The sequence below is a fragment of the Suncus etruscus genome, chromosome 10, assembly GCF_024139225.1.
Source record: "Suncus etruscus isolate mSunEtr1 chromosome 10, mSunEtr1.pri.cur, whole genome shotgun sequence".
In the NCBI taxonomy this organism is placed as follows: domain Eukaryota; kingdom Metazoa; phylum Chordata; class Mammalia; order Eulipotyphla; family Soricidae; genus Suncus; species Suncus etruscus.
In genome coordinates, this window is record NC_064857.1 from 51,134,774 (window position 1) to 51,160,527 (window position 25,754).

At 40.7% G+C, this 25,754-nt stretch overlaps 1 protein-coding gene across 1 annotated transcript in view; it reads right to left on the reverse strand.

The window, feature by feature from the left end:
- ATP12A (ATPase H+/K+ transporting non-gastric alpha2 subunit) overlaps positions 1-25,350 on the reverse strand; it is a 28,529-nt gene extending 3,179 nt beyond the window's left edge. Inside the window, exons 1-17 of the mRNA XM_049781641.1 lie at positions 25,259-25,350; positions 24,804-25,044; positions 21,216-21,275; positions 17,892-18,095; positions 16,842-16,955; positions 15,632-15,766; positions 15,387-15,504; positions 14,869-15,137; positions 13,046-13,244; positions 12,814-12,923; positions 10,894-11,028; positions 7,037-7,229; positions 4,760-4,935; positions 3,938-4,074; positions 1,937-2,087; positions 951-1,119; positions 710-864 (exon numbers count right to left, since the gene is read on the reverse strand). Of these exons, the coding sequence (XP_049637598.1) occupies positions 710-864; positions 951-1,119; positions 1,937-2,087; positions 3,938-4,074; positions 4,760-4,935; positions 7,037-7,229; positions 10,894-11,028; positions 12,814-12,923; positions 13,046-13,244; positions 14,869-15,137; positions 15,387-15,504; positions 15,632-15,766; positions 16,842-16,955; positions 17,892-18,095; positions 21,216-21,275; positions 24,804-25,044; positions 25,259-25,350 (2,658 nt within the window). The remainder of the gene's footprint in view (positions 1-709; positions 865-950; positions 1,120-1,936; positions 2,088-3,937; positions 4,075-4,759; positions 4,936-7,036; positions 7,230-10,893; positions 11,029-12,813; positions 12,924-13,045; positions 13,245-14,868; positions 15,138-15,386; positions 15,505-15,631; positions 15,767-16,841; positions 16,956-17,891; positions 18,096-21,215; positions 21,276-24,803; positions 25,045-25,258) is intronic.
- Between the last annotated feature and the right edge of the window lie 404 nt (positions 25,351-25,754).

The following is a 25,754-nucleotide window of genomic DNA, read 5'->3' on the forward strand; positions in this document are numbered from 1 at the left end:
CTACCACTGAGCCACACCCTGATTCTATATGGCTTTCTTAAATGTACATACTCTAGACAAAATGAGAGTTTGGGTGATGTAATTGCAGGTTGAAGCACGGCTTTATAAAACGTTTAAGCTGCACTGTGTTCAGCTAGGATTATTATCATTACAATTTCTATTACTTCACACAGGAGGGAGGAAGAAGAGGATAAGAAGCCTGTGAATCATTGCTTTATCCTCTAGCTAGGGACTGACTTGGGACATGGGGACATTTTTGTGAGTCTGTATCTTCCCTAAAGAAAAGGATAGGAGTGGCTTGAGTGATGGAATACATGCTTTGTATGTTTGAATTTCAGGATTTCATCATGGTACAATGCATCCCCAGGCACCATCACCTTCACAACTATGAGAAATAGGAGCATCAAGCATCAAAGTTCAAGAAGCTTTGTGGGCTAGAGCACAGTGGGGGTGGCATTTGCCTTGCAAGTGGCAATCCAGGACAAACCTTGTTCAATCCCCAGTGTCCCGTATGGTCCCTCAAGCCAGGAGTGATTTCTGAGCACATAGATAGGAGTAATGCCTGAGCATCACTGGGTGTGGCCCAAAAAACCACAGGCAGGAGGGGGAGAGAGGGAAAGGAAGCTCTGTTGGAGTCTGTATCCTGACCCTAGAGTGGATTTTACATTGTCTAGGAGTTATCAACCTCACTCCCTTTAGTGGTACTTACAATATCTGTGCCTAGATCAATGAAAAGGATGGTGATGGTGCCAATGGGCAGGGGCAGCCCAGCTGTGATGTAGATAAGGAAGGGACACAGCTCAGCAATATTCTTGGTCAGTGTGTAAGCAATAGTCTTCTTTAAGTTGTCAAAGATCAGGCGACCTAGGCAAAGAGATCATTCCTTATTGGGCTTCCTTTCAGTTTCCAGGTGTCCCCTGCCCCGGGAGAGCATCCAACCCCTCACTTACCTTCTTCCACCCCTGTGACTATGGACGCAAAGTTGTCATCCAGCAAGACCATGTCAGCTGCATTTTTGGCAGCATCTGAACCTGCTATCCCCATGGCAATTCCTATGTCTGCCTTCTTCAGAGCTGGGGAATCATTCACTCCGTCACCTGTCACTGCAACAACCGAATCCTGTTGGAACCCAGTGAGAAAAGGAAGTGAGCATGTCCCAGGTATCTCAAAGTGAGATTCTGAGACAATGTGACCCATGGTCTGTTCTGGAGAGAAGAAAGCACAAGAAATCCCAGAGAAAGAAATACCAGTCCTACCCAAAGTAAAATTCATGAGTGTATGGCAGGGGTCTCAAACTCGCGGCAGGTGGGCCATTTGCGGCCCTCCGTACAACATTTTGTGGCCTGCAGCCGGCCTTCAAATATCGCAGTATTCACAATTATTTGCTTACTGAATAATTGCAATAAAAATCGCATTAGTAAGAAAAAAATCGCATTAAACATTCGCATACCCCGAGCAGTTCTGTTTGAGGTATGCAAATGTTTAATGCAATTTTTTGTGATTTTTTTTCTTACTAATGCGATTTTTTTATTGCGAATATTCGGTAAGCGAAATCCCTTATGCGGCCCTGCCTCACCCCGACTTTGCCTCCTGCGGCCCCCAGGTAAGTTGAGTTTGAGACCCCTGGTGTATGGATACACTGTATGTTAGTTTTTTACTTTTGGGGGGCGTTTGGTCTTTATATCTTAAAACCTTTCTGCCCCAACCCTCTGACAGCACAAGTCCTTTGGTGTTTCATCAAGTCTTTCCTTCATAAAGACCTCCTGGAAGCAAGGATTCAAGGATAGTGGTGAACTCTTCAGAAGTAAGAAGTGATGAAATTGAGGAAGCAGAGCCAATTTCCTGAGAGACTTCCCCTCTTGCCTAGCTCAAAACTCGCTTCTCACTCCGAATTTTCCATGGGACAAAGCAGACCTGGAAAACCAGGTGTACCTACCTGCCTCTGACAGCCCTCCACAATGATCAGCTTCTGCTGGGGGGATGTCCTGGCAAAAACAATCTCTGAGTAGTTAGTTAGGAGTTCATCCAGTTGCTCTGGGCTCATGTCCTTCAACTCAGTTCCAGTTACCACAGCAGCTTTGGCATCTCTAGAAAGGTCAGAGAGAAAGAACTGTGAGGTCTTAAGTCTGGGCTCAGGTTTTAGGAAGAACATTGACCTTACTTGGAATCTTATGTCTTTGACACCCAAGACCTAACTGACTGATGGGGCTTAAGAATACTGGGCACGCTATAGACACATTTTAACACAACAAGCCAAGGAAAGCTATTGTTCATTGACTCACATTAAGATTCTAGAAATGACCATGTGTGCAGAAACTGTAGTGCTTTTCCTGCTAAAACTTTCCAGCTAAAACTACCCACTACACTAAAGCAGACTCAGAGTCCCTTCCTTAGTGCACAAGTCAAGGCCTGGTGTGTCTGTGCATTGATTTTGCCCAATCACTGCTCTTCCTTGGACTCTTCCTGGACTCCTTGCTTATTTGCCCCATCTTCCCTAAGCCTTCAAGGTCATTTTATCTTTGCCAGAAGTCAGCATCTCTCACTCCCTTTCCCATGGCTAACACGGAATATTTAAGCTTCAACTTTGAGCTTGAATACCCAAGTCCTAAACTCTGCATGATTTTTCTTAATTTAACATTTTTTTAAGATTTTTGGGGGGAGTCAATCTATTTCTCCTCCTATGCTAAATATTGGCATTATAGCACTTGAAAAACTATGAGGCTTTCTAAAGTTCTGGTAAGAAAGAAAAGTAGGATAAGAGGAAAAGGAATATATCACTTATGTGTTCATGAAGCTAAAGCTGGTAAAGATGATAAACAACAGATTCAAGAAATAATCCTCCCCTCCTGTTTAGTGTGGCAACTCCTATAAAATCATATAATCCTATTTTTAAAAAGTAATCAATACAAGAAAACTCAAAACCTTTTTTTCCCTAGGCGATTGATATTTATCCAACAAATCCTAGGTCTACAACTTAGTTGTCTTAACATGTGTCTGGGTTATAGTTTATTATCTGACAGATGAGGATCTCTAAAAGGCACAAATATTTGGCAAATTCAAAGAGGCTCATTGGTCACCTTTTTACCCCCACACAAGTGGGAGTGCTTTCAAATTGAGCCTTTGGAGTCTCTGGCTCATTTAAATGAAGAACAGTCCAGGTTATTGTCTCTCTAGGCCAGTACTTTTGGGCCTATGTGTCCCCGCATTATCTTTATTGCAGCTCAATAATCTTACTCTTCCCTTCAAATAGATGAAAAGCCCCCTAATGGCAGGCATAGTGTCTGGAAAGTTCCTCCTTCCTCCTAGGCTCAATGGTCATCATAATACCTAGTGTATGGTTAGCACTTAACAATTAATTTGTTAAACTAAGTAGGTGCTCAACATACTTATATTTTTGAAGAGACATGTCACATCTCCAAAGTATGCTCAGAGATTACTTTTGGATCTGTTATCAGGGAATATTCCTTTATAGATTTGGGGAACTATAAGGACTCTGGGGATGAAATTCTGGTTGATGACTTATAAGGCAAATGCCTTATCTCTTGGTTTTTTGGTTTCTATTTTTTGTTTTCTGCCACAGCCAGTGGTACTCAGGAGTTCCTACTAGCTCTGCACTCCTGGTGGGTTTGGGATATAGGATGCTAGGGACTGAACTCAGTTCAGCCTCATGCAAGGCAAGCGTACTGTCTTTCCAGTTTTTTCCTACTGTGCTTTCTCTCCAGCTCATTAAAAATACTTTTTAGTGAATTAATGATATATGAGTTAAAGAAAAAAGTACCATACTGTTAGCCAGATGTCTGGCAAAAGAAGGACTCTCCAAATAGCATAGATATTTTAATATAAAGTCATCAAGCCTTTAAAATACATATAAAAATATAGATGCAGATCTACCAGGGCCTTTGAAAGTGAATTTCTATTACATTATTTCTGTGCTTACCGCTTGTTTACTTGCTCCACAGCAATGTTGAGGCGTTTTGCAATGTCTTCCACTGTCTCACTGTTGGCTGAAATGATGCCTACACTCTTGGCAATGGCTTTGGCTGTGATTGGATGATCACCTGTAACCATAATAACCTAGATCACAAACAATGGGAAAGGAATGTGGTCAATGAGGAACTTAGCTAAGCAATGTAGAGACAGTTAAGTGTTGCTTTCTCCACCAAAACTTGGTAGAACATAGTTAGTGATTACTGATTTTACCTTCATGGGCATTAATGATTAGATTAAAGGCATAACAATTTGTGAAGCACTCTCTCTTCTATTCTATTGGACCTATCCTTGCTCCTCAGCTTCTTAAATTCTCCTTTTTGACATTAGAAGAAGCCCTTCCATTTTATTGCTACCATAACTATGAAAGGGCTAGTATATATCTACTTAGACAGTTTCATGCAACTTTAATAATCTTGATACTAATATGGTAATGGAATTCATAATTAGTACTTCTATTGAGCGAATACAAATGTATAAAGAAGACAGGGTTAAGTGAGTAAAATATGTCATTGCCACATAGACTAGGATAAGATACTTTATCTTATACCTTATATCTTATAATATAGGGGTTGGACCAGGAGCTTTTTACTCACTCTGATTACTATTGTGTGTCATCTGAATACATCTATTTTTCACAGGACAGTTATTAAAGTATTAATGTTGTAAACATGGAGGTATAAAGAAGGTTGTATTTATATATCTCTTATAATCAAATATTAGAAAGGATAATATAAGCAGAGGGTTTCTGAGGTCATGAAAAGAATCTCACCTTGATCCCTGCACTTCGGCACTTGGTGACTGCATCAGGGACAGTGGATCGTGGAGGGTCAATCATTGACAAGAGTCCCACAAAACACAGGTTGGAAGTTGGAAAGTTCATGGTGTCTACATCAAATGAATAGGTTTCTGGAAACTCATCAAGTGGTAGGTAGAGATGACAAAATCCTGGAATGAACATGAATTCCTGAGTCAAAGGAACCGTGGCAAGAAAAGACATCTAAGGAGAGATATTTTCACAGTCATTCACTATTATACTAGTACTTTAGAGTATGCCAGAACATTTTAATTCCTTCAATTCTACAAGGTATGTTGTTGTTGTTAGGAAAGACTAAATTTCATCCAGAAATGATTTCCTGTGTAACAATATGATTTTTTGTTACATTCTGTGGTGGAGAGACCAAAAGTGAACACTATTCACTTCTGAAGATACTCTACTAATAGTGAAAAGAGTGGAGTTATAGAGAGATAAAATGTGATGGGAATTGTGGTAAAATTGAGATGGGAACCAATACTGCATACAAAGTAAATCACATAGTTTATTGATAACTTAATACTTAAAGTATTATTATCTCATTTATCTATCTTTAAAACTCCTTTAGAAAGACATTCCATTTTTTAAATAATTATTATTATTATTATTATTTTGGTTTTGGGGCCACACCCGGTGACACTTAGGGGTTACTCTTGGTTATGCACTCAACAATTGCTCCTGGCTTAGGAGACCATATGGGATGCCGGGGGATCGAACTGAAGTCCATCCTTGATTATGGCATGTAAGGCAAACGCCCTACCGCTTGCACCATCACTTTGGCCCCAAAATGGATTCAATTTTTATTGGTAAGAATGTACAAGTTGTGCAATGAACCCTGCCAACTATAGTTCAGAGGCACTGATCTGTCAGCCTATATTGTCTTAATAGAACATGTTCTGGGTTACACTTCAGACAGCACCAGGTTCCTGCCATAGTGAGAATATCTCTAACTTATTTTGCACCTCTCATATCCCTGTTAATGCTGCCAGCTTTATTTTAACCCCTCCATTTTTTGTTTGTTTTGGTGGGATATATCAAGTGGTGCTAAGGTGATACTAGTAATTGAATCTGGGTTGGTTGCATGTAAGGCAAATGCCCTACCTATTGTACTACCTCTCTATTTTTTGCTTCAGTCATCTTTAAAAACTAATTTGTTTCCCTAATTACTTGTAAAGTCAGCCATTTTTTTCTTCCATACTGTCTCTCCTATATAATTCTTATTCACATTCCCTTTTGTTTGGATAAAATTACCACCCTCTTTCCACTGAGATGACCACCATGGATCATCATGGTCATCCTGGGTCACCTTGAGTCAGCTTGGGAGACCCAAGCTCCTTCTCTCAAGTTTCTCCAAGAATAATACTTTTGATAACAAGAACAACCAGTAGACTATTAGGCTATAAGAAAAGACAAAACGATGATGTTTGCTGCAAACAGAATTGGAGAATATCATGCTAAGTTAGTTAGAAGGAGAGGGACAGTCATAGAAAAATCTCTCTCATGTGTAGGATATAAAAAGATTTAGTAAGAAAGTAACTAATGACCAATGGAAAAAGAACCTGAAACTGATCTACAGAACTGATTTCACCATGGGGTGGGGTGGAGAGAGGCAGAATGGATGGAGAGGGGTTGGGACAATGGTGAAAAAAAAATGTGGACACTGGTGGAGGGTGTGATACTAGAATGTTGCATGCATAAAATCCTACCAGTAACGACATTGTAAATAATGGTCCTTAACGAATTATTCTTCTGGAGACACTGTAAGTGATCTGTTCACTGGTTGCAGAGCCTTCAGAGGCATCCCACAGACTACAGAATAATGCCCAACTTTCAGATCACATAAGCCCCATGTCTTGGCTTCTTTCTGTATTTCCAAGTGTGTTTCCCATATATCACCTCATCCACCTGCACTACTGCACATAGATGGGCACATCTACAATGTGGACACACATTATTCACTCACACTTCTGAAGGTCCCTGGATTGCGACTTAGACCACCTCACTTCAAATACTTTAAAAATCAATTTACATTAACTCCTTCCACTAGAAGTGACCTCAACTCCTGGTGTCCTCAAAGTCTTCTGTGTATGTTTATCAAGCTGCTATATTCTGTTTTTCTTATGCATGTAGATGCCACAGTGACTCTGTAACTAGACACTGATATGACTTTATGCCTTGAGCCACCATAGAGACTCCTTGATAGGTAACTGGAAGGGCACTGGCATGACTGCTCACCAAGCACACGCTCCCCCATGCCCCCTAATTCCATGTAGGCAGTGTGGAAGGCCTCAGCAGTGCTCTGGTCCAGAGGCTGCTCCTTGCCATTGACCATGATGGTGCTGCATTTCTCTAAGATCCGCTCAGGTGCCCCTTTCATCACCAGGAGAAAGCGCCGGTCATTGGGGTCATCTGTTTCATGGATAGAGAGCTGTAAGAGGGAATAAATATATTAGGACAGCCTGATGTCATGTAAAGGTGCTCTCTTCTCCACAAAGGACCTGAACTCTCTATCTCTTTCTAGAAATGCGAAAATATCCCCAAGACCCAAAACCAAACACTTGTTTGCTGCTCTACTTCCCCATGAACTGTAAAGGGTTATGGTTGCCAAGGAGCTGCTCCAGCATCTTTGTTTGGTGGTCAAATGATAAACCTAATGGAGACTCAGCCTTCACCTGAAGGGGCACCTGCTTTAAATCCACACTAAGATATGTCATTTGGCTTAATGGGAAGAGGTTGGAGTTGAGTAGTTTGGCACCTCCCCACCTGGACTGTGTTGCAATAGGTAGCAGAGATGAATATTGCTCCCACCACCTTCAACCTCACCTTCACAGAGCATTTGTTTCCCCATGTGTTTAAACTAACATATCTGCTCTGGTTTCTAAAAAATTAACAAATGGGCATGTGCTGGTCTTTGTGTGGTCCCTACAGTACCTACTTTCCTTTTTTCTTTAAGAGTTTCAGGCACATTGGCAGATGACATGACACTATAATTAGAAAATCCTAAAGACTTATCAAAAAGCTTCTAGAAACAATAAATTCATATAGCAAAGTGACAGGCTACAAAATTAACATACAAAAATCAATGACCTTCTTATACACAAATAATCATAAGAGAAAAAATGGACCTAAAAACATCCCATTCACAATAGTGCCACAGAAACTTAAATACCTTGAAGTCAACTTAACTAAAGAGATGAAGGAGCTATACAAAGAAAATTAAGGACCTATACAAAAATTCAAAATAATTATAGAGAAGAAATGAACCTTAAAACAACAATCCTGGGACCGGAGAGATGGCATAGCGGCGTTTGCCTTGCAAGCAGCCAATACAGGACCTAAGGTGGTTGGTTCGAATCCCAGTGTCCCATATGGTCCCCCGTGCCTGTCAGGAGCTATTTCTGAGCAGATAGCCAGGAGTAACCTTCGAGCCGGGTGTGGCCCCCAAGACCCCCCCCCCAAAAAAAAACCAAAACAAACAAAAATAACAATCTCATACACAATAATGTTATAGAAACTCAAATACCTTGGAGTCAACTTAACTAAAGATATGAAGGACCTATACAAAGAAAACTATGGACCAGTACAAAGAAAACTAAGGACCTATACAAATAACAAACAAACAAACAAACAAAAACCCCTAAATAATGATAGAGAAGAAATGGACCTTAAAAAAATCCCATTCACAATAGTGTCACAGAAACTCAAATACCTTGGGATCAACTTAACTAAAGAGGTAAAGGACCTATACAAAGAAAACTCTAAACACTCCTTCAAGAAATAAAAGAGGACACAAGGAGACACACACCCTGTTCGTGGATTTGGAGGATTAACATAATTAAAATGGCAATACTCGGGGCCGTCGAGGTGGCGCTAGAGGTAAGGTGTCTGCCTTGCAAGCGCTAGCCAAAGAAAGGACCATGGTTCGATCCCCCGGCGTCCCATATGGTCCCCCCAAGCCAGGGGCAATTTCTGAGCGCGTAGCCAGGAGTAACCCCTGGGCATCAAAAGGGTGTGGCCCGAAAAACCAAAAAAAAAAAAAAATGGTGATACTCCCCAAAGCATTGTACAGATTTAATGCAATCCCTCTATGGATACCCATGACATTCTTCAAAGAAGTGGATCAGACACCCCTGAAATTCATTTGGAACAATAAATATCCATGAATAGCTAAAGTAACCCTTAGGAAAAAGAAGATGGGAGGTATCACTTTCCCCACCTTTACATTGTATTACAAAGGAATAGTCATTAAAACAGTATGGTATTGGAATAATGACAGACCCTCAGATCAGTGGAATATACTTGAGTATTCAGAGAATGACCCACCCCACATACAATCAATTAATCTTTAATAAAGGGGTAAGAAACACAAAATGAAGCAATGAAAGTCTCTTCAAGTGATATTGGGACAACTGGTCAGCCACATGCAAAAAAGCAAACTTAGACCTCTATCTAACACCATGCACAAAGGCCACATCCAAATGGTTTAAAGACCTTGATATAAGACCTGAAACTATAAGGTAGATAGAAGAAAACATAGACAAAACACTCCATGGCATTGACTCTAAAGGCATCATCAAGGATTGGAAACATCACTGTCCAAACAAGTGGAAGCAGAGACAAACAGATGGGACTATATTAAGACACTTCTGCACCTCAAAGGAAACAGTGACTAGGATACAAAGAAAACTCATGAAATGGGTAACTATACACCCAATACCCATCAGATAAGGGTGTACCAGATAAGGGTATATATCTAAGGTATATAAGGTACTGATAGAACTTAACAAGAAAAAAATAATCTAACCCCATCAAAAAAATCAGGAGAAGAAATAAACAGACACTTTCTCAAAGAAGAAATACAGATGAACAAAAGACACATGAAAAAAAAATGCTCCACAACACTAATCTTCAGGGAGATACAAATCAAAATAACAATGAGGTACCATGTCATGCCACAGAGACTGGCATGCATCATAAAGAACAAGAACAATTAGTGCTGGCAGGGATTTGGAAAGAAAGGAACTCTCATTCACTGCTGATGTGAATATTGTCTAGTCCAGCCTTTCTGGAAAACAATATGGAGATTCCTCAAAAAACTGGAAATTGAGCTACCATATGATCCAGCTATACCACTCCTAGGGATATACATTAAGAACACAAAAACACACTACAGAAATGCCCGCTGCATGCCTATGTTCATTGCAGGTCTATTTACAATAGCCAGAAACTGGAAACAGCCCAGATGCCTGACAACAGATGAATGGCTAAAGAAACTGTGATACTTATACACAATGGAATACTATGCAGCCATCAGGAAAAATGAAATCATAAAATTTTTCCTATACATGGATGTACATGAAAACTATTATGCTAAGTGAAATAAATTATAGGAAGAGAGATAGATACATAATAGTCTCACTCATCTATGGGATTTAAGGAAAACAAAGGAATTATTGTAATAATACACAGAGACAGTAGAGATGAGGGCTAGAAGGACCAGCCCATGATATGAAGCTTACCACAAAGATTTGTGAGTGCAGTTAGAGAAATAACTACACCAACAACTATCATGACAATGGTAGTGAAAGAGAGAAAAAGAATGCCTGTCTGTGATACAGGTGTGGGGTGGCAGGATGGTGGGCATTGGTGGTGGGAATGTTGCACTGGTAAAGCAGGGTGTTCTTCTTATGACTGAAACCCAACTTCAATCATGATTATAACCATGGTGCTTAAATAAAGGTTTTTTTTGTTTTGTTTTGGTTTTCGGGCTACACCTGCTGAAGCTCAGGGGTTACTCCTGGCTATGCGCTCAGAAATCGCTCCTGGCTTGGGGGACCATATGGGATGCTGAGGGATCAAACCATGGTTCATCCTAGGTCAGCATCGTGCAAGGCAAATGCTCTATCGCTGCTATACAGGGAAAATGAAAAAAAAATTAAGTTTCATGTAAAGGAAGTAGCCAACAAAGAAAACCTGTTCTGAATTTACCAGGTATCCAGGTCCTGTGACTCTGAGACAAGCACTGTGCAAGAGACATGAAGGTAGAAATGTGATTCTAGTGACAATAGATCCAGTTATGAGGAAAAATTCACCTGAAATTTGTTGGTTGAGTTAAACGGAATTTCAGCTACTTTTCTATTTCTTTTTCTTATTTCCATCACATCACCCAAAATGACTTCTGAGAATTTCAAAAGAGCCGTTTCAGAGGCATCTCCAACCACAGTTTTCTGAATCAAGATAAAAAACAAATATTTGTGTCTCACAATCTGATTCTTCAGGAGTATTTTGTTTTTCAGTGAACCAATGTTTCCTGATTAAACTTAACTCTAGTTGGTAAGTCAAACCAATTTTATTGTAAATGAGGGAATCGAGACTAAGGTGAAGGTGTTAAATAGAATCGTACCACCTATTGACTTTAAAGAAATTAAAAAATAATCTGACTTCAAGAAAATTGAAGTTTTATGAAAAATCAGATGATACAGATCTGGAAAGATGATAGATTACTTATACACAGAACAGCAGAGACACATTGAAGGAAAAATGAAGAGGAAGAGTTGTACTGTAACCACTGGGAGCAGAGGGAATATTAGGAGAGGATTGAAAAATGACTTTATGAGGCACAAAGAGGTCCTAAACTGAGAAGCAAAGGCTATTTTTAGGAGAGTAATTTATTGCAGCACTTAAGGAAAATTAGTAGCATACTAAAATGATTAGAGAGGAATAAACTGGATTCACAAGAACAAGAGAATGGCCTTTCTGTGAAAAGTGTTGGTGATAAAAGATATAAATCAAAGATATTTTGAAACATGAATAAGGTCACTTAAAGATATACTAGATATAGGGAAAGTAGAAAGTTAAATATTACTTTCAAACATTTTGGACTGGGGAGAAGTAAAGTGTCTATATCTTAGAAAAAAAGAAAATGTGGGAAGAGATCTTGGAGATAGATATAGGTGACAGTACATTTTTTGCAGAACATTTAAGTGGGTTTTTTTTTTCAAAACTATACAAACTATACAAAATACAAGGGTAGTTGATGGTCTATGGAATTTAGGTGTGAAAATAGAACTGGATAGAAGAAATATGATAGATTGAGAAATGATAGGTCAAAAGAAAACAGATGAGCTGTCTGATAAATAAAGAAAATCAAACAAATATAAGGAAGAAAGAGAAGGAAAGAAAGAAAGAAAGAAAGAAAGAAAGAAAGAAAGAAAGAAAGAAAGAAAGAAAGAAAGAAAGAAAGAAAGGAAGGAAGGAAGGAAGGAAGGAAGGAAGGAAGGAAGGAAGGAAGGAAGGAAGGAAGGAAGGAAGGAAAGAAAGAAAGAAAGAAAGAAAGAAAGAAAGAAAGAAAGAAAGAAAGAAAGAAAGAAAGAAAGAAAGAAAGAAAGAAAGAAAGAAAGAAAGAAAGAAAGAAAGAAAGAAAGAAAGAAAGAAAGAAAGAAAGAAAGAAAGAAAGAAAGAAAGAAAGAAAGAAAGAAAGAAAGAAAAAGTAAGTCCAGGGAAACACAACTCTGAAAGGAAAAATGAGAGAATGGAAGAAAGAGAGAGACTAGGGGAAAAGGAATGGAGGAGGGAACAGGAGACATTGGCTTTGTGTATATTTTAATATTCAGGTCCAGAGCTGCTTCCAGGAGGAATTTTTAGTTCTATTTCCATCAGGTAGAGGCTTTTATGAAAAACTATATTATGTTGATATATGTTGACATTTACTGAATGTTAGAATGTTCAAATGTTAAGAAGTTAGAAACTAACTTGAAGCCACAGTACATTTACGGAATGAGTTAGAATTTTGAAAGTTGGAAATCCACAGCCTGAGAATGTCTAGACAGTGCTATAATTTCTCTGAGCTATAAATTAAAAAAAAACAAACTCTTTTTGTGGTCTCATAATCAAACTTGATCTTATCAGTACAGTTGCTACTCTATTGGAGAGATTAAATCAAATCTAAGTCAGCACAGAGAATGTGACTTCAAAGTAGCTAGGACTTAAAGCCTGGAATTCAGGAGCTGTACCTTCATGATGGGGACACTTTCTTGTCCTGGCTTGAACTCAGCTCGGTTACACAATGTTATGATCTTTGATAAGGAGGCCCAGGTTCTGGAGCTTTGATCAAAAACTTGATCTGAGAAACAGGAGAAACAGTGTTTGCTGTGGGGACTACCTTCTCCAAGAACCAACCATCCAACTACTCTGAGACAGAGCCCCCTGGCATTTTCTGCCTTTTGCCATCTGTTCCTGTCTTACTGGAATGATCTTCACTGGTGTCAGCCACAAATATCTGATGGTCAAACCAAAGATGGGCCACAGTCATCCTGTTCTGGGTCAGAGTACCGGTCTTATCTGAGCAAATGACAGAGGTGGAACCCAGAGTCTCTACTGCCTCCAGATTCTTCACAAGACAATTCTTCTTGGCCATTCGTTTGGCTGTCAGAGAGAGAGTCACCTGAATAGAAGAGAGAGAAACTTAGAGATAAACGATCATCTGGAACGTGGATTCAATACCATGAAAAGAATTCAAGTCACCCATCAAATTTCAGGAGAATTGAACTTGGATCAGAATGGAGGTTTATCAAGTTAGTCAAACTGACTTGTTAGATGGGATGCTACTCAAAAGCACATATTGCTCTTCTGTATTAAACACGGACTTTTGTCCCTTCTCCCCCTCGAAAAAAATGCACTGAGGGTCCTACAGTGGTGAAGCCAGGTCTGCTTGTGAGATCAGTAAAAGTGTGGGTCATATGACTCAGGAGCGCAAGTTTGTGAGGAGTACCACTCAAATGTTGATCAATTTCTTATCACAGAGCTTCACTTGCTGCTCTGTGAAATCCAGATGTCTATGTTTCCATTTTAAGAGCTTTATAATTAACATTTTCATTTAATTTTTTTGTGTTTTGGCCACATCCTTAGTATGCAGGGGCTACTCTTAAAGCAGTGTTTAAGGGCTACTCCTGGCAGTTCTTAGAGACCATGTGGTATTGGGGACTGAACCTGGATCTTCTACATGACAATTATCTACTCCACTCATTTCAGCTGTCTCTATTAGCCTTAAGGATTTTTTTAAATTTTCTCTTGAAAACTCCCAGATCCAGTGGTTCCTTTTTGTTTCAATTTCTTGGTATTGCTGTCTGCTAGAGTCAAAGGTGACCTGGTATCAAAAATACTCTTATTTTTGTTCAGGGCAAAAAAGGCTTGCTGTGTCTGTGTTGAGGCCACTGTAGCCCTTGTGTATATACACTGATAATTTCTTCCAATCTTTGATTTAATAGGTCCTATAGCATGGAGGAAGAATAGCTTTTGTTTTAGGGGGAATTAGATGGGCCTTACAAAAGGAGATGTATAGCTAAATTTGGTTTATTGAGCAGGAATGAGTAGAATTGCTTTGCATCAAAGAGAGGAGGAGTGTGTGTGTGTGTGTGTGTGTGTGTGTGTGTGAGAGAGAGAGAGAGAGAGAGAGAGAGAGAGAGAGAGAGAGAGAGAGAGAGAGAGAGAGAAAGTGTGGGAAGAACTGAAAGGACAAATGATGTGAACAATTGCTTAAGTCCCGAGTGGAAGAAATGGCCAAGAAATTTTATTTTTTTCTTTTGCAGAAATGTGTAAATTTGGGGAGTATCTCAATCTACCTATCCAATTTTTAGATGATTGTTGCAATTTATATTAATTTATTTTTTGTTTGGGAGCCGCACCAAGCTGAGCTCAGGGATTACTCCTGATTCTGCGTGCAGGAGTTCATATGAGGTGCCTGGGCTTAAATTAGGGTCAGCTGCATGCAAAAAAAAAGTCCCCTAGCAGCTGTACTATCACTTTGGCTTTGTTAAGGAGCAACATTACGTGTGATTTGCAGATAGACCTTATGAATATGAAAAATTTTCACGGCTTTTGCATTCAAATGTTGAAATTCACTTTTGTCTGAGAGATGGTCTATTGTAATGTCCTTTGTCTGTCCCTGAGGAGGAGGGAGTTTAGCTTTGGAGAAGAGGATGGATGAGTTGGAGATGTGTTTGGAGCCCATCAAATAGACAAGGATGGTCTGTGCTAATGAGATTAGCATGACTAGCAGCATGACTCACAGTGACAGTGGCCAGGAGACCCTCAGGCACATTGGCCACAATGATACCAATGAGAAAGATGATGGAGTCCAAAACCCGATACTTCATTGATACTGCGATGATGAAGAAGAGGAAGCCAATGGAGATGGCAACTCCTGCCACCATATGAACAAAGTGCTCAATCTCAATGGCAATGGGGGTCTTCTCATTTCCCACTCCTGAAGCAAGGGAGGCAATCTGCCCAATGATGGTACGGTCACCTGTTTTGATGACCATGCCTGTTGCAGTGCCTACAGGAGAAAGAGACATTTTATTTTAGGGACCTCCATTGGGAGGAAAAAGATAGCTGCTTCAAAACTCTCTCAAGTGGATAAATGACCTTAACACATGAATTAAAGACAAAACAGCAGTTCTCTAGTCAACTTGATTTCATGGTATCTCTGGGGAAAGCATCTGACAAAGGATACATAGAGACAGAAACTTGGTGCCCAAGGGGAGGGAAGTGAGATGGATGAGGTTCTTGCTTATATCATGCTCACCTTCCAGACAGGTGGTGGAATAGAAGCCAATATTCTTGGATTCCAGGGGGCTGTCATGAGTGAACTCACAGGAGCGGGACTGGGGCTCAGATTCCCCAGTGAGAGATGAGTTATCTACCTAGATGGAAAAGGGAAGGCAGCTCAGGATCGGGGATTGCATTCCTTTCTCCTTACATTGAGACTAGGAGAGACCTGATAAGGACAACAGATTCTGAGTAAGATTCTGGGGAAGACCCTTATTTTACCTTACACCCTTGAGCAGACAGGAGTCTGATGTCAGCTGGGATACGGTCCCCTCCTTTGACCTCCACAATGTCTCCCACCACCAGCTGCTCTGCTGGGATGGTCTTCTTTTCTGAGTCTCGAATGACAAGAGCTTGCTGCAAAAGAAAAATGAGAGGATCCCTCAGGTCTGGATGCTCTTCTCCTCATTCCAAAGTACAGTACAGGAATGAGGTGCCAAAGGCCCAAATTACAGTTGCAAGTTGCCAGAGATCACATTTGTCTGGAGCAAATGAATGCAATGGAAGATTCTTATTTGAAGCTTAGAGACGTAAACTTTTTCTTTTTGTTTTTGATGGGGACAAGCGCATGATATGATGTGCTCAGAAGCAGAAATATGCTTCCATGGACAGATGGAGCATAATGATAGCCCTGTCTGTAGAAAAGGGAACAATTAAGGATCAGTGGTTCTGGATGGGTGTCCACTGGAAGGTTGATTCCAGAGCTGGATAATCTCACTTAGGTTAAGAAAAGATTCTGGAAGCTGGGAAGGACACTTCTCACTTCTTAGCATCTAAGGAGGCATTCTTTCAACCTGACCAGTGAGCAAACCAGTGAGCTCTTGTGAGAAGAGGGGAGCAAGGTCCTCCTTTGGGAACATTTGGGAGCCACGTGACTTAAACATGGAAGCAAAATATAACACAGATGGACTGGAGAGAATACAGAAGGGCAAAGCTCTGGTTTTATGTTCAACCCCTGGCACTACATAGGGTTCCTCAGTACTGTCAGGTGTACTTACTGAGCACATAGCCATGGGTGGCCTACATTCCCCAACTCCCCTCACAGCTCCCCACAACCCAAAGTCACATATAAATGATCATAGATTGACCCCCCATCTCAACACAAAACAATCCTGAGCTTGTCCACCTCGATTCTAAAACCACAGGACCACACAAGCTAACAAATAGTAATAGAAGGAGCTCTAATTAACACAACTTTGTTTTCACTAAGCACTTTTTTTTAAAATCTTATGAAGCTGATCATCTTAATATTAGAGAAGAAGGATGAGCAGGAAAGTTAGAGAGATGAGGCCATTCACCCACACCTACCCAGACTTCTCAGCTAGCTAAGAGCAGGCACTCTGGAGAGCAAGCCCTTAATCCCAGCCCAAGGATGTCTGATGTATCCCCCCCTGAAGTGAGGTAGAGACCAGGGGAGTCTGTGATCACTCACCTGTGGAATCATTTTGCTGAAACTGGCCATGATATTGGTGCTTTTTGCCTCTTGATAGTAAGCAAATATCCCAGTAAGAAGAACCACTAATGCCAGAACTGAGCCCAGGTAGACCTGGAAAGGAGAGATGGATTTTAGTAATGAGCCACATCCTAAGACTGGAGTAACAGAAAAGCCATACAGTTGAGATTGGGTCCTTGTGAACTTGATCAGCAAAAATTAATGTATTCTTGAAGATATAGAATTCAGTAATTTTAAGCAGATTTTTGTGGTTTTTCAGTAATCCTTACAATCCAATTTTAGGGCATTTCCTAGTCCCGTTGATCAGAACTCACAACTGCCTTTCCTCCACTCCAGTGACCACTTATCTGCCTCTGTCCCCACTATGTATTCTACTCATTTCACATCAAGAGCACTAGGCTGGAGATATAATACACTGGGTAGGGTGCTTGACTTGTATGTGGCTGACCCAGGGTTAATCCCCAGCATCCTATATGATTCTCTTAGCAGGAAAATTTCCTGAGTGCAGAGCCAAAAGTAACCCGTTCAGCACCACTGAGTGTGGGCCAAACTCAAAACAAAATGAAACTCAGTAGTACTACACTGTAAGTCCTTTCCATATGCCTTCTTTCTCTAGCATCCATGCCAGCCAACTTGGTGCTATTTTGGTTAATATTTATTAATGTGAAAAGACTTCATATTAAAGGTAGAGAATTGATTTGGGGAAAGAAAGCCAAAAAATGTTTTATATTTAGGAATGTAAGAGTATTCTTCATTCTTCTTAAAATTTCTGCTTATCTTGTCTCTGAGACATCAGAGAATATAATATCTTTTCTATTTGACTGCTGAGAAGACTACTCAACTGCTCAAATCCAAGCTGTGATCAGTTAGTAGCAGACTCTCCATTCTAGCCCAGATTATAAAAATTAAAGACCTCACTTTGTGACATTTCCTTTCCCTGTTCTTAATTTATTTTTAAGCTATTTTTTAAATTTCCCATCCCACCCTCATCCTTAATTGAGCAAAACCAAGGACACCTCAGGGCCTTACATTGTCCAGGGATGCAGACTTATCATTGGCGTATTGAATCCCATATGCAATCCAACACAGGATAGCTCCTATCCACAAAAGGATAGAGAAGCCCCCCACCATTTGCTTCAGGAACTTGATGATTTCTGGGGTCTCCTTGGGAGGGGTGAGGGCATTGGGCCCATCCTGAGCCAGGCGCTCAGCAGCTTTGGTGCTTGAGAGACCCTGAAAAAGTAGAACAAAAACAAACATGAATCACACCTTTCTTTTCCTGAGGATGGATATTCAATTCCAGCAGACTGTAAATAGGAGTTACCATCTAGGCTCAAGGAAGTCAGGGAGTAGTACACAGAATTCACCATACATTTACACATTTATTCTTCAAAACAATCCCAGACTACTACTATCACCCTACTTTGACAGATATAGATTTTGAGTCACCTTCTTGTAAAGGGTAGAGGTAAGCTTTATCCAAGAGCCAACTCTAGTTACACCCAACTGTACTTTGCTTACATATCCTAGAGTTAGATCAGAAGATAGTAGCCACTTAGCTCATAAAGATTTTCAAAATCAGAAGTCAACAGTCAACTTAATGGTAATACATTTACTAATCAAAAAATAGTGTCTTGAAACTTCTCAAGACTAGGCTAATTTCTCATCCTTAAGCCTGGTATCCTTTTTCTTTTTTACATATAGTCATAGTCAGTGCTAAGTCTGTGCTCATCAGAATTCTGAATCCCGCAAACTACATTACACCACTTTCTTATTGATGTCTCCTGGTAAGCAAGCCTGCTCACCTCAAGAACACAAAGACCCTTTCTCGTGGCGTTCTACACTGTCATTCACAAACCATCTTAGGTAAAGAGAGTTGTGTGCATAGCTTATCTCCCTAATTTTGATTCTACATAAATCAAGAGCACAAACTTACTCATTTTGCTATATCCACTGGCCTGTGCTTTTTCTATAGAAGAGGCTCAAATATTAGTTGAACATTTGAATTTGTAATCATCCCCACTTGCAATTTCTTTTTCAGAGTCCCATATTCATGTTTCTCAAAGGTCATTGATAATTTTTTATTGTACCAAAGTGTCTTACATATATTTCACAATAATATTTTAGATAGATATTAATATTGAATCAGAGGAATTTCCATCCCCAAAGTTGTCCTCCCTCCACCCCCATTCCCATCCTGCATCCCCTATCCCTCACCCTCACTTGTACTGGGCTGCCAGTACAAGTGGTCCCCTTTGTGTCTAGCTTACTACTTAGTTATCATACAACTGTTTGGGCCTGGTATCAAAGGCCATTGATAATTTTATCAAATATGTTCCAGAGACATTTAAATAGCATAATTTAAAATAAAATATATTTCCTCATCCTCTTGTGCCCATTCATCACCTGTCTTCATCTCATACCCTAGTATATAGAATTTATTCAAACTATGACTTGGCAAAGACCTATTAACTATTGTGTTAATCTTCTCACTTCCCGATATTGCTGTTGCTCTCCTGTTTCAATCTTTAATAAATGCTAACTTTTTTCTGGACATGTCCATTTACTAGAATTACTGCCTTTGAAGATCAAACTTATCAAATTGCTTCCTTCTGAAAAAACTGCACCCCTCATAAGAATTATAGTCATTGATCTTTAATTTTTGTGATAGAAAAGCAACAGTATCATCAGTATTACCAACACTTTGCCCTCTTTTATTCCTGCAATATTATGGTATCCAAAAATATATAATTTGGTCTTTATACATAATTTGTGGCTCATGTCTCCCTAAAAGTGAAAGAGGTATATTTTGTCAATCAGGTAACTTTGGGGGCATGTTATGATGGGAATCAGTTTTGTGATCATAATTTCATTCTTGTTCTATTTCCAGGGAGAAGATAAGGACTAGAGTGAAGGTCTTTTTATTTAGAAGTTAATCAGCCATGCCAATATAACAGAACTTTCCTAGAAATTTAAAAGGAGAGACTTGGAGAGCTTATGTGAACATGTGAAGATTTGGGATGTCTGGCATAACTAAAGAGGGTACAGAAGTTTTGTACCCTTACATATATCATCCCTTATGCATTTCCAATGGCTTCTCCTGACATCTTGAAATGGAAGGTGGTTTTACAGACTGGCCTTTTACATATGTGTAATCTAAAACCATCTCTGAGTATATGCTAGAATTGAGCTAAAATGAATTGACTTCTTGCATCCTCTGATGGTATCTGCAAATTGCTTGTTGGTAGGAAGGTCTATATACACATAAACACTCATACTTGAAATTAGATCTAAGGATCCCAACTTGTTTCTCTTTCACCCTTCTCCAGAGACCTAGTCATATAGCTTTACTTTCTTCCTAGTGCATACTGTCCTAACCTCTTGCTCCTGAATGCTTAAACATCATGAATCCGAATCACCCTTCAATGCCCTAATTCAAACCCTGCACATCCAGGGAGTCTCCAGTTCCTTAAGGCAGATAGTCTCTCAGAACATTGTTTGCATTTCTCTTTGCACAGAGGGATAGTTCCGGAACTTTTTATGTGTCTATTTCTCCTCTGAGCTTTTACTCCTAAGATCTAGGATGCCTGCTTTGCTCTGTTTCTATCATCGATAGTCCACTACATACAGATATCCTGATGTCAAGAAACCAACTCTTAAAATTTGAGATTGAGTTTATAGAAGGTAGCAGCATTTTTGAGGTGGGATAGTTGAACCACACATGGTGGGGCTCAGGACTTACTTCTTGCCGGTGCTCAAAGGATCATATATGGAGTTAGAGATCAATCTCATGTCAACTGGCTGCCATACAAAAGCTTTAGCCCCTGAACTATCTCTCTGGCCCTGACATGCAGGGTTCTGATTCATTCTGTGCCCTGATTTCCCTGTTCTTTCCAAGATCATTATACATCATGGACTAGGTATTAAGAACAATTTCTAATCATGGAAGTGAGGAAACCTCCAAATCTTCCCTCATCTTCAGAGCTTCTCTGTCTTCACTGTGAAAAGCATTGTCTGAGGCCAGGGAGAGGGCTGGTAGGGCAGGAGTGCATGCTTTGCATTCAGGGGTGCTAGTATCACCAGAAGTAACCCTGAAGCATTGCTGGGTGTGGCCTTAAAGACCAAAAGAAAATAATTATTCACTATCATGGACTGTTTAGGCTCAGATAAAGGGTGACTAGAGACATAATAGAAGACTACTCAGTCTTCTCTGCCTGGAAGCCATATGGTGTCAGCTGTTATTGTCAATAAGCTGCGAAATCCACTCCTTAATCGGTATCTATGTTTCCACACACAGCCCGCGCCTCCTTCACAGTCATCCTCCTCCCAACTGTTATCTTCCTATGGACTTACCGTAGTAATATTTGTACTGTATTTTGTTTCCAATTCCTTATTGCTGAGTCTGTGGTCATCCTGAAGTCCGGCAAAAAAAAGGGAGAAGAGAGTGAATTAGATCATTCTAAAATATATCCTCTTGTGGGAGAAGGATCAGGAGATGTAAAAGAAAAAGAAGTAGTTCTTTATGTCAGATTGTCTTAGAGATAAGAATCTTAGGACTCTGATGCACAAACTTTGTTTAGATTCAAAGGCCATCGAATGTCTGACCCTCCCTAAGTGTTCAGACTTAAGCTGCCATTTATCACTTCGTTGCTTTTCTTTTAATGAGCAGAATAATGTATTTATTTCAATCTAATCTCCAGCATGTGTATATCCAAGCATACCTGTCATTCAGGTTTCTTTTTTTTTTTTTTGGTTTTTCGGACCACACCCGTTTGATGCTCAGGGGTTACTCCTGGCTAAGAGTTCAGAAATTTCCCCGGGCTTGGGGAGACCATATGGGATGCTGGGGGAATCTAACCGCAGTCCTTCCTTGGCTAGCGCTTGCAAGGCAGACACCTTACCTCTAGTGCCACCTCGCCGGCCCCAAGGTTTCTGCTATCAGATACTTGAGACTCAGGTAGCATGATTCTTAGAAATAAAAAATCTGTCTGGGGCCGGGAAGGTGGCGCTAGAGGTAAGGTGTCTGCCTTGCAAGAGCTAGCATAGGATGGACCGCGGTTCGATCCCCGGCATCCCATATGGTCCCCCCAAGCCAGGGGCGATTTCTGAGCACATAGCCAGGAGTAACCCCTGAGCATCAAACAGGTGTGGCCCAAAAACAAACAAACAAAACAAAACAAAAAAAAATCTGTCAAATAGAAAGATTGTATCTGACCTTATCTTTATTTGCCTGGCCTAAGTTTGATCCTGGAACCACCTGGAGCCCTTAAATTTACCACCTGAGTGGTCTGAGAAGTACCTGGCACTGAAGGCCTTCCACAGCACCAGACTTTAGGTGCTCACATTGAACCCAAACCCTGATGACTGAGAATCACTGGGAGTGTCCACTTCCTCTTAGTAGGCCACCCCTCCAAGCAAACAACCTGGCCAATAAATTGTGTTAGTATGTCAGTCCTGGTCACACTGATTAGTTTAGCATGGGAACACTAGATTTAAAAGTGACTTTATCAATATTGGCTTTATTGTCATTTGCGGCCAATATATCCTTATTATGGTTGTAAAGGATTTTACCAGATTCCACCACTAGTACCTTTCCTGTGGTTGGGATAACCTAAAACAATCCCAGATATTGCTAAGTGTTTTTCTGAGGAGAGAAGAGGGAAAAATCCTCATCTTTCCCTTTGTTGTCTGAAGGACAAGAACCCTTATCCCATCTAGAAAACCCACAGAAAAGATCTATTTGAAACAAGGAATTACATGTTTTTGGAATCAGAAGCATGCACTTTATTAAGTATATTGAATATATACACTATATTAAGATATTAGTTACTGTATTTATTATTAATGATTAATATTAATTGTAATGTATTAATAATTAATTTAATTTCCAATTAAATACATTTTGGAGGGCTGAATCGATAGTACTGGCATAAATACTGGCATGTGGCTGACCCAGTTTGATTCCTGGCACTTCATATGGTCTCCTGAGCACCATCAGAAGTGATCCCTGGGCACCAGTGAGTGTGGTGCAAGGAACAAAAACCGTTAAACCAAACTAACCCCCAAAACTCCCCTGCAAAATATACATTTTTTGCCTTTTATTAAATATATTTCTAGAACTTCAAAAAACAAAAACACAATTTTTGACAGCATGCTGAATTTTGTGAAGAAACAAGTCACAATTAGAACCATGCTTGCAAGGGTCCAGCCAGCTCTGTCAGGCCAAATCCCTTTTCTTCACATAATCCTGGTTTGAGGGTTTAAGTGTATCAGACAAGACAGTGTGTGGGGTGCACCCTGTTGGCCAGTGGTGGAACACTCTAGTCTTCCTAACCCTCTAACCCTCTTAATCTCTGAGCAGGCTGCAGTGTTTGGGGTTTGAGGAGAGAACAGAGCTGGGAGGTGGGCGGGAGGTGCCAATGTCAAACCCAGGGCCAGCACATACAATGCATGTTCTCTACCATTGAATTATTCTTTCTACCTCTTCCTTTTCTGATGAATTCACTGAGCAAGAGCTTATGTGAGGATGCATAGGGGGCAAGAGGGAAAAAAAGATGGTCTCTACTTTGCAGGGAGGCAAGCAGAAGAATTTGACTAATACTATGAAAATAACTTTTCTATATTGTACATTTTCATGAAATGCTCAAAGAATTTTTGCAGTACAGACAGGCATATTTGTGTTATACGCAGAAGTTGTAAGGAACAATTGATATATCTTTGATCCTAAAGGCTAGCAATATATAGGAGATAAGAATGAATGCTGTCAGGAGTTGTGCTAAGTGCTTCTCTGTTTTCCATAATCTTCTTAACTCTAAGAGGTTGGAACTGTTATTAATTCCCATAATACAAAATAGGAAACTAAACCTTAGCCAAATTGGTCTTGAATTTAGGCCAGTCAGTTTCTGGGTGTCTATCTGAATATCAATAGATAAATAACTAGACTCTTGCTCTCAAAATTTAAGGAGTATCTCGAACAAAATAAAGAGCTCCAACCCCACAGCTCTTGCTGGTTTTCCAGAGTCAAAGCTAATCCAGGAACACCCAGTCAGTTCGCCACATTCTGAAATAGTTCATTGCACTCCCAACTCTGCTGTCTACTCTAACAACCATAGAGCTCTATGGTCTGCAAGAGCTGCTGGCACTATTTAACTCAGATGCAAGCTCTCCTCTGGTCACAACCACCTGCAGCCAGAGACAGTCCTGCCCGGATAGCAGCTTTAGTGCTGCCCTGAGTCTTTCTAAAGATATGGCACATACACAATGACTTCACTAAGTCCTTCCAGTCATCCCACTCTCTATTGCAAACGATGCGAATGACGTTTTTCTTATTTTATAGAAAGGAAGTGGAAAGCATCCTGCTGACAAACTAAGCAGAGGAGAAGAGGACTTCTCACCATGACATTCTACTTTCATGGGACACAGATACCAGAAACCGAGAAAGATATGGTTTTGATTTTACTCCTATCTCTGTTTTTTATTGCAGTGTCTTGGGGCCATTCCTGGTGCAAGGCTTAGGGGTCACTCTTGGTGGGGCTCAGAGGATCATAGGGGGTGCTGGGGATCAAGCTTGGGTTTGGCTGTGTGTAAAAATAAACGCCATATACCCTCTGTACTATCCCTTAAGCCCACATACTTCTATCTGTGAAGCACCAGGAAGGACAGTTGGGGACCTGTAATATCTGGTGATTCCCTCAAAGTAGGAAGGGCCCTGAATTCTCTCAGGAAGCACCTACAACCAGAACTAGGCTAGCCCCAGAAGAGTCGTTGTAAGGGGGGCTTAAATACTACCATCCTATTTTGAGCAAGGAAACACATCTAAAGAGATTTTCAAATCCCCAAAGGCACTTTTTTTTTTTTATGAGACAGATTATAGGATCAAGTTTTCAGCAAAGGGTGACATTTGGCCGGTCCCACTGGGCTTAGGGATAAAAATCCACTCACCAGATCAAGCTCTTTCTTGTTCTCTTCTTTCTGGTGATGCTTCCTGAGTTCGAGGCAGTTTTTCAAACCCCTGTATCTCTCCTTGCCTCCCTCATTGTCTGATTTCTCTATGTCTTTAGCACCATTGAGTTCCACGGAGTAAATTTCTGGTGTTTTCTGGAAGAGAAGCCAAGATAAACTTTCTTCAGAGCTCCCCCTTTTCCAGAGCCCCCTTCTGTCCCTCAGAGGTGCAAAGTTGTGTCTTAAGTTTGGAGACAAGACTCGGAAGAAGGAGCTGCAGGATCTCCCAAGTACCTAGAACCTAGCAAGGCTCAGGTGTGTTGTTGGGTGGTTTGTGGGGTCAAAGAATTCAGAACCCCAGTTTCAGGCACTCAACACCCTGGACCTCCTCTCTTCCCAGATAGCCTGGGCCTCACTCTAAGCAGGGAGTGGTCTTGGATCTGCCTCTACCATACCCAGATTTCCCCCGAAAGGCTCCTGGAGTCCTTGGGAGGCAGGGTGCAGGGACCAGATGAGAGAGTGCTGAAGGCTCACTTACCCGTCCCATGACACTGATGGCACCGTCTGGCCGTTTGCAAGTGGACTCCGAGGACACAAGTGGTCGCAGGAGAGTTTATGTGTGTGAGAATGGCTGAGTCCTTGTGTGCGTCCTCATGTGTGTGTGTGGCTCGTGTGTGTGTGTGTGTGTGTGTGTGTGTGTGTGTGTGTGTGCGTGCGAGTGCCCTCGGGTCTGCAAATATGTATGTGCCTGTGTATGTGTGTCTGTATATATGTGTGTGTATGTGTGTGTGTGTGTGTGTGTGTGTGTGTGTGCAAGAGAGAGAAAGGGAGGGACAGGGGTGCACACAGGTGTGTGTGTGTGTGCGAGGTGATGAGGCCCCTGGTGCCCTGCAGCCTTGTATCCTGTTCCTTCAGCCCGGCCAGCTGAGCCTTAAATGCGGCCGCTCCGCC